Source organism: Hoplias malabaricus, chromosome 10 (genome assembly GCF_029633855.1).
Source record: "Hoplias malabaricus isolate fHopMal1 chromosome 10, fHopMal1.hap1, whole genome shotgun sequence".
NCBI lineage: Eukaryota > Metazoa > Chordata > Actinopteri > Characiformes > Erythrinidae > Hoplias > Hoplias malabaricus.
This window is the reverse complement of record NC_089809.1, coordinates 28,005,141-28,014,380: the sequence shown is the minus strand read 5'-3', so window position 1 is coordinate 28,014,380 and position 9,240 is coordinate 28,005,141. Positions and strand designations below refer to the sequence as shown.

Genomic DNA, 9,240 nt, shown 5'->3' with positions numbered 1-9,240 from the left:
TTTTAGTGAAACCTGATGTAAAACTGTAGACTTCCAAGGACATGGCTGGTCAACACTATTGCAGGAATATCTTCCCAAACAGTGGCTTTAAAAAAAAGTCTAAAATGTATTAAAAGCCACATTAATGAATTCTATATTCAAATTATACATTTTGAGAATGACCTATAATAATGTGGTGTTTTTCCCTGTTTTAAATTCTTTACTGTCTTTAGTTACAGGCAGAAAACTTTTCCAAGTGTAATTAATGTTTATTTCATGCTTCATTGCTTTTCTATAAAGTTACATAGTTATATATTTTTTTGTTTTTATATGAAGGTTCATGTATCATATAAATGCACATATAAACTTGATCTTTACAAAAATATATAAAGAAATGACTGTGTTACTTTGCTACAAAGTAGTGTTACAGTAGTAACACAATTATGCCTCTCCATTCCTAATACGAATTTCTCTGGCCATTCGACATGTCTCGAATATTCCACAGCAACAGGTCATTAGGGCATCGTTGCATATTGTTCCCTGTAGAAAAACAATATTGATTTAGTGAAACACACAAAACCTGACAACTGATTACTACAAATAAATCAATCAAAGGTAATATACTGTTCTTTTGTGAAAATAATCTTCAACCAGATAAACACCATAAGGTGTATAACACTCACTTGGATGCCATAGGTCAGTCTCATGTGTGTCCTCATAGCAGCCATGCCTCCAGGAACACATGCCAGACAGGCATTCTCTCCGTATTTATTAGCTGTATAGCATCCTAGTGCAATTGGACAGATACAGCCAAGGGCACCTGGATGATACGGACGAACAGATAGAGGATACAAATTTGAATCACATTGTCTTGAATTTATGGTGATATATTTTGGGAAACCAGGCAATACAATTAAAAAAATAATAACACCAATTAATTGTTGAGGTGTTCAAAGAAAGGCATTTAGAGAGTTTAATGTGAACTGTGCTGTTGTAGGGAAATTTTCAGTGTCAGAATGTTTCCCAGTAGAGGACTTGTGATTGCGCAGAACTGAGGACACAAACTAAAATTAGGTGTTTAGTGTTACTGGTGTAGGCTCAGTACTCACAGACAAGCAGGTCATTGCAGCAGGAGCAGAGGCCTGTGCTCCACTCTCCTGTCTGAACATTGGTGCCATAGGAGCCTGCTGCTGGCTGATGAGTCACAGGGTTTGACATGGCAATCAACTAAGCTTGTCTAAAATGGACCTGGATGCATGTGATACAAAATAAGTGACATTCGCCACTGATTAACCAAGTGCTGTAAGAAATATTTATAAACCCTTCAATGGAAGAAGAATTTACTTCAAATAATTGTCCACACTAAAGAACATAAAAGTAACCTACAATCATTTTAGGCAAAACACAAATTGTTTACTCAAATTGGAGTTTGAAACTTTAACTTTATGATGTTTTAATGCAGTTTTTTTAATGTGTGGTTCATTCAGAGGACCACAGACTGTACTGTATTTATGATGAAGGTATGGTAAATTTCTATCTGTAGGCTTTGTTTAGATAGATGTACACCACTGCTTTTGCAGACCTTTATATAGGCTTTTACTTGATAATTTACATATTTGGAGTCTTTGAACACTTGAGGCCATGGATGTTACTTAAACCTTCAAAAGCATTTGCATTTATTTCCATACCTTCATTATCATAAATATAGTAGTCTGTGGTTCTCTGAATGAACCACTCACATTACATGGTTTGGATTTACAAAAGAAAAACACTCAATGATATATGCCTAATTAACCAGACGTGACTTAAACCCACAAAATAATTTACACAAAATGAAAAGGTTGCACTCAACAAAATTAAAAATGAACTAAATACGATCCAGAACCACAATTTTAATAAAATAATTCTCGTTCTTAAGATGTTAAACATAAACGGATTAAAAAGACTTGCCTTGTCTGTTCTTTTGATCCTCTTGATCTGAATGTCTCAGCTCGAAAGGAAGTTGTGACACACTACCACACAGCGCAACGCGCTTGCAATGTTTCCGACGCACCCCACAACCCTCACATATGCTTGATCACAAGAAAGGACCAGAAGTCCTCAATGCAATAGGAAATGTGACTAAACCCATAACTAAAACACAAGCAGGTACACTGACCTTTGATATAATACTGGCACTTTGTCCTCATATACATACATCTGTCATGCACTTGTAGTAATAAAAAAAGAAAAATGTGGGGAGGAAAAAAAAAAAAAAATAAATAATACAGACTTCACGGAACTGAGCACAGAGAATCTATATCTTCTAACCACAACCACATCATGCATCAGGCAGCCTTTGACTTTTATCTTTGCCTCAAATCTTCATTAGCTGTCAAACTGATCGTAAAATTCTGATGTAATAAAGTGCACTTCAGTAAAATGTTAAACTCAGCACAAATTTATTTATTTATGCTTAATATGTTAACAGATACGGCTGGCTGACTTTGAAGAATGTACAATAATAATTTGACACAGGATCAAAGAAAGTTCAAATTTGTAGAGGATAGTAAATGTTAATTTTACAGAAAACACCAGCAGTTGTCATAGCCTTGAGAAACCAATTCTTCCTTTGCATGGTTTGCCCATATTAATTGTTATACATTTTATTATACTGCAGTCCCACTGGCATCTGTAGACTTAGTTCTTGTAACTTCTGTCTTTTGAGCCTGGAGAGATTGTCTCATCTTACTTCTCTGCTCTGCTTTCTGCTTCTGTACCTCCTTAAAAACCTAAGATAGAAGTAGATATAATTAGAATATACTCAGCCAAACTACCAACAAAATATATTTAAAATGACCATATCACACATTTTCCTTGCTTTGGTTAATAATGTCCACTTATAATATCTGTGACAGTTTATGTGATTCATATTTTCAAAGAAAATCTCTAAGGTCTCTATGCTTCAGGATTACACAGTTTTTGTCACTTTGACTTCAAAATTAAAATTTTTGTTAATGGCCTCTACTCTGATTAGATGCATGGCTTAATGAATGGTTTAAAAAAAAAAAAAAAACAGGCCATGTTGAAACACTCCTTATAACTTCACTGTGAATGGGTTGGGTGATTTAGGCTGACTAGAAAGATACACAGATCTGGAACGCATCCCCCGCGAAAAACGAATTTCCGCGAAGTAGAGGAAAGATATATTTTTTAATGTATTTAACGAGTATTTGGACTTTTAAAACCCTCCCTGTACTATTAAGAACCCACCCTTTGCATTAAACAGTCATTCTATAACTGGAACTACATGTGATATCCTACCAGTTTCTTTAATAGAGTCATTCCTAAGCTGTGATTTAGCATAAGTAAATTTCACTCGGATGTGGACATGAACAATACATGTAATGTATGTAAGAAATACTTGTAAATGATATATTTTTTCACTTACAGGCCTAGTCTAATACATGTAAATAATTTTTAAAAACACTTTTAATTTACACACCATAAGAAAATGATACTTTTAGGCGATATAGCGGCCATAAGCCCCCTTGAAAAAACCCGCAAAGAAGCGAATCCACGAAAGATGGACCGCGAAGTAGCGAGGGATTACTGTACGAAACAATAAATTCTAAATGAACTACAACTTCAACTGCATGGAGTTTATGGACAAAGGAGTGATTGACACACACGTATTTAATGCACCAAGCTCCTTTATAAATAAGAAATTGAGGAAAAAAATACTATTCATGTTACATTCAGCAAAAACAACATACCAGTTACATATTTAAATGTGGAGAATATGTTCTCTTATGTGGGGGGTACTCAATTTACAATTTTAAAATGTACAAATCATGTAATTTAATTGAATTCTAACTTTCACAGCATTTGTGAAGCTTGCAAGGAAGCAGGCCCCATCATAATGTAAGAAAAGTTGTTACCTTGATGCATAGGGCCTTTTTGGCCAGCCAGCGTCTGGTGGCCCGTCTATAGTATTCCGGAGGAAATGTGTATGTGATACCGAGCTCCTGACAGACCCTCTCAAAAGCAGCATAGTGGGTTCTTCTCAGGACTTTTAGTATTTTATTCCTGCGGTCAATGCTCATCAGCATCCATCTTTTGTTTGCTTTGTCCTAAGGACAGATGAAAATCATACTAGTGAGTCAATACATGACGATTTACCAATTTATCATTCATGATTCATGGTTTGACAGAATTCAGCCAGAAGATTCTATGCATAGGAAGCATAGTACGTGCTGCAGCTCTAAATCATGTTATGTAATTTAATGCTTTTCCAGTGAGATGCTACAATGTGACTGCACAACTTAACAACTCTGTCCAGTATAGGTGCGCATTAAAACAGCTGACTTCAAAAATTAGGGGATTACATATACTTTTTTTAAAATAACACATATTTTACTATATATACAATCACCATTCTTCAAATGTTCACCAGATATTTTCATAGCTCTGTGGGGAAATATACATACTCTGTGATTGGTGTACACAGGATATCCTGTTTCTCATTGAGGGTGTGATGGGGACGGACTGTGAAGAGTGCTATGGCACCTTTAATAACTGCAGAACACAGACATACACAGGAAAGATTATGCGCATCCTCTGATGCATACCTTGGGGTGCTTATGCAAGTGCTCCTGAAAGTTGCGTATTTGTGCAGTCAAAATAGCCACTACAAAACAAACAAAAAAAATTCCATTTACACAAAACAGACTGTGATTGTGAAGTGGTTATAACATTGCTTCTCTCAGGAGTAAAAAAGAGGAACCTACCCTTAACCTCTGTTGAGTTGTGGTCATTTTCGTCCTTCTGGACTTTTGCAATCAGCTGTTCCTTCTTCAAGCGTAGTTTTTCACTCTGAGCACAGATATTATTGCTGTTCAATGAATTTTATAACAATGAATTAAGTATGTTTTATTTAAACTTTGCGATTAAAACCTGTCATTTATTTTAATCTGATAAAATATAATTATTAAATTAGCAGAACATCTAAACAGTAAGAAACCTACAATTGTGATTTAATTAACTGATGCAAATATATGAAGAGAAAGACATTCAAATGAAAGTCATACATGGCTTGCGAGTTCCAATGACAGAAGCTTCTTGACTACATCGTCAACTCTGCAAACATATGACACAATAGTATTTGATAAAGAAACTAACATGACATCTCAGATTTGGCCTTGCAAAGGAGGAAATTTAAGGAATTAGATTTTTTTATTTTATTTTTAAAATATTTATCTAAATTATGTTTGATGGCATCATTTTTCTATAGTCTCTATGAAAATAAATGTAACCTTGCTGCCACAAGAGTGGTTTGTTCAACTATATCTGATGAAGTCTAAGACCATAATGCTTTTGGAATAATCTCTTAACATACTTCAAACATCAATGATCTTCTCCCTACAAAGATGATGACCATTAAATGGTTCATTATTCTGAATCTCTTGCCACATTTATTAAATCAGATTAAAATGATAAATGTAATTTGGCCATTTAAAAAATGTAGTCAATCTAACACTAGTTTGAGTGTTCTGCCTGTGGTCACATGGCAGCGTGCATTTTAATCGCCTTAATATAACAGCTTGACCTTGACACTGAGCCGTCTTTTACAGACTTCACAAAAGAATAACTACAGTGAAATGCAAATGTAACCTGTTTGAATCCAGTGCACCTGCAATTTTGGTTGGCCACAAAACATGTTTCCCCGTTTTAACACAATGCTTCGACACAATGTTTCACCACATAAACATACTGAAGGAAATTGTACAGCTGGTCAGTACGCATCTGAGAACTCTGGTATGCTAGTGTTTAGACCTCATAGACTCATATGGCAATACAAATATTAATATAAATTACACAAAGGGACCATACGTATGAGCAAGTGGAACATTAGCATATTCATGTTTCAGCATTGATGGCGACAGGTCTTGTAGCTGGCTCTGGAAATCTGTTTTGAGAATAAAATAACACAGTAAGCATTTGAAAACATTCACAAACAGTAGGTCATATGGTGTATCAATGTGGTCAACTCCATAGAATTCTGCTTACCTTCCTTTTTTCGTGCTGCTCGGGCATACTGTCGAACTGACTGGTTAATGAACTTTTCTGTCCCTGAAACAAATCACCACATATCTTGAATACCATGTAACAGTGAATCAAATGTGATGCATTTACATTTTCATATGGGCTTGACATGCAATTTGGCTGAAATGCCAGGGAAATTAGGCCAACTCTAAGCAAAGAAAACTGAAATTTGTTTTTAAAAAAAAATCTACTCCAAAGCTATTAAAATCCTCTCAGAAATGATACAGAGGAAAACAGGTCATCAAAGGGGGTGTTGGTGGAAATGACTTAGTAGCCCACATCCTTTTCACACCACTGCTAAGTGTTCACACACTCTGCCTGGCAGCTAAACTTCTGACCTACCAAATTTCTAAATGTTATCCAGGGAGAAATATCTACAAAACTTATTGTTTTACATGTACAGAATTTACATGACTATACTAATAAATTCTAATGTACACAGTGCAGAGCAATTGGTATCTCTCCTGGAGGGTATTATACAACACAGATTTCTCCCTTAATCTGCCCTTAACCATAAGCCCAAAGTCAAGCTCAAACAATATAACCGACAGCTCAAACGTTTGGTGTAAGATACATAGAAAACTTTAAAATCCCGTTTCATGGAATACTCACTAGGAGTCTCTGTGCCCACTAAACTGTGTCCTATTTAAAACACAGCACTAAGCAAAGGAATTTGATACCATTGTTTGCATGTGTGATCAAGCAAAGTCATCCAAAACATCCACTTTATTCTTGATTTAGAAGTAGTGCTGGGTGTATTCATATTTATTTATAGAAAATATTGTAAGGAAAATCCTATATTGACTACTAATAAATATGAATAATACTTCTTATAACTGGCTAGTTTACAGACCAAGGTGATGTGCAGTAAATCTACACAAAAATGTTGTGTCAACGTATAATGTTACCCTCTTCTTTAATTCAAGAAATGAACAGCAGCCCCCTCTAAAGGGCCCAAAAATAAGGTGCATCCAAAAACATTGAAAAAATGCAGACCTACACCATCTACTGGTTTCTTTTTGAAATGTTATTACTGTTGCCTCAGGGAAATATTTGGTCTCTTAAAAGGCTATTACGTTTCTGGAACAGTAATTCTGCGTCCGCCAGCTCAACCCTGCACCAAGGAACACAAGGATAAAGGTAAAGATACAGCTGAACTACAGAGCCCATGGTTCAGTGTCAGCACTGCTGAATGGAAAGTGCATGAGTGACGTCATTTACGAGACAGAATTTGTAGTCTTTAGAGCAAACAAGGAAAAGTATTTCTGATTTAACAATTAAGTAGGTACTTTCAACAGAAATAATAGCGAAGTACAGTGGCTGTGTAATGTGCATTTTACTGGACCTGAATTCTAACAGCAGGGGGCGAGATGACCATGTTCCTTCCCCATTATAAACTCTCAAAACTGAGAGAGAGGACAATTGGACAGCCCTCAGTTTTGGGCTTAAAGAGAAGGACCAATATTGTCAGGAACTGCTGTTGTCTCTGGTTTGTTTGCATGGAACTGTGGGTTTGAGGAGAGACACCACTGTTGTTTGTGTGTGGCTTAAGTTTGTCTATAAGGTTTTATTAATTGTTGGAATTACCACAAAAACTTATTTGTAACTCGAGTTGTTTAATTTTGTAGCATTTTCACGCACTCAGGTGGGCTCCTACCTCTAAAACAGCAAAAATAAGTCAAGTATTCCCACCCATGAAGCAGGAATAAAGAAACATCCTTATCTATTTTCATGATTTTCACCCTATATTGGTCTCTAGGACGGTACTCAGCCATGAGCACACGCGTTGAAAAAGAGAGGGAGAAGACGTCTAGCATGTCTGACTGAGTCACTTGTTTTTTTTTTTCGTTTACTGACACCAGGGTTTTGTAAATACATCAGACTGGTTTCCAGCACGCAAACAGACCCTAACCCTAGCTTGCATATGGAATGGGAACATCATCTGAGTTTTCTACAAAGGTTTTTTGTTACAATGTAACACCAAGGAGGTGAATTTATACATCATTATTTTCACATTTAACCAGACAATTGAATTCCAAAACTGTCAAATAAGAACCTCCGTCAGCTCTGGTCCTACTGGACAAGCTCAGGCAAATTGAGATATCTCTGAGAAAACACCCCAGGGTGCCTAACTGTACTGAACTCATCTTTTAATTAACTAGCAGCGTTAGACTGCCGTGGCGGACTGACTTCACATTGAATAAAAGAAGGCATAAACTTCTCCTAAATCAGCATATTATAGTTAAACCATGTAACAGTAGCTAATATTTCTAACTGCCTACCCCGAGTTCCGGGCCGAGTCGGATAAACGATGTGGGATATGTAATTTGGGTGTGTAGTGTGTAAATAAGGACGAACCGGTGTCTCCGTGTGGCCGGGAGAGGTGTGTATTACTGTACAGGCGTCCCGCTCCTGCTCCTGTCACCTTTCCGCTCATAGACCCTGAAAACACGCTCCATGTCCGAAAAACCGCCGCCGCTGATTTCACAGAGCTTTTTAAAAACATCGTCTTCACCGTGGCTCCTCTCCTACACTGGGTTTGGCACACTGTCAGATACAAAGAGAGCCAGACCCCGTTTTCCCCTAATGCACGGAGGCAGCCATCTCTCAAGTCTCCTTCTGTAGAGGTTCTTCAGCGGCGGCTTACACACATAAGAGCGTTCACACCACCTACTGCACCGGAGCGGGAACGACAGACTGCAGTTTCAACAGGACTTTTCATTTCCAAATGTCTCGATAAGGACATTTCCTTATTTCTATTTTCACTGGTATTATTACAGACTGAAATAAATTTATAAAATGTTTTAAGACACTTAAGTAATGCTAACTAATTTTCGCAAGATATTAGCTGGGATGCTAGACACATTTTGTGTATTTGTTAATTCTAAAAAGAGCAGAAAATACTAGGGCTAGCTAAAATTCACAGCAGATATGGAAATAAAACGGCTCTGGTTTAAAAATAAACCTAAGTAAAATGTTTCAGTGCCACCTCCTTTAGCCATCACTTACATTCATTAGTACATTCAGCTCTGTATCCTTTGCACTGACCAGTAATCTTAAAAATTTCAGCCCCTGGAAATACAATAAGTATTTCTTATTGTGCTTCTTGAAAATGATGATTTTTCTAAAGAGTTGTATTTGTTTATATGAACATAGAGTTTTCCCAGGTTCCAGTAC

General features: G+C 36.6%; 2 protein-coding genes across 2 annotated transcripts; both read right to left on the bottom strand.

The window, feature by feature from the left end:
- Positions 1-236: 236 nt before the first annotated feature.
- LOC136708409 (cornifelin-like) lies at positions 237-2,073 on the bottom strand. The gene is made up of 4 exons (XM_066682941.1): positions 1,930-2,073; positions 1,089-1,227; positions 663-799; positions 237-519 (listed from the first exon to the last, which is right to left on the bottom strand). The coding sequence occupies exons 2-4, from the start codon at positions 1,195-1,197 to the stop codon at positions 421-423; spliced, it is 345 nt and encodes a 114-aa protein (XP_066539038.1). The 5' UTR covers positions 1,198-1,227; positions 1,930-2,073; the 3' UTR covers positions 237-420.
- Positions 2,074-2,442: 369 nt separating this feature from the next.
- mrps15 (mitochondrial ribosomal protein S15) lies at positions 2,443-8,729 on the bottom strand. The gene is made up of 8 exons (XM_066682940.1): positions 8,422-8,729; positions 6,028-6,090; positions 5,851-5,926; positions 5,049-5,097; positions 4,749-4,833; positions 4,590-4,648; positions 3,900-4,091; positions 2,443-2,750 (listed from the first exon to the last, which is right to left on the bottom strand). The coding sequence occupies exons 1-8, from the start codon at positions 8,567-8,569 to the stop codon at positions 2,628-2,630; spliced, it is 795 nt and encodes a 264-aa protein (XP_066539037.1). The 5' UTR covers positions 8,570-8,729; the 3' UTR covers positions 2,443-2,627.
- Positions 8,730-9,240: the final 511 nt, after the last annotated feature.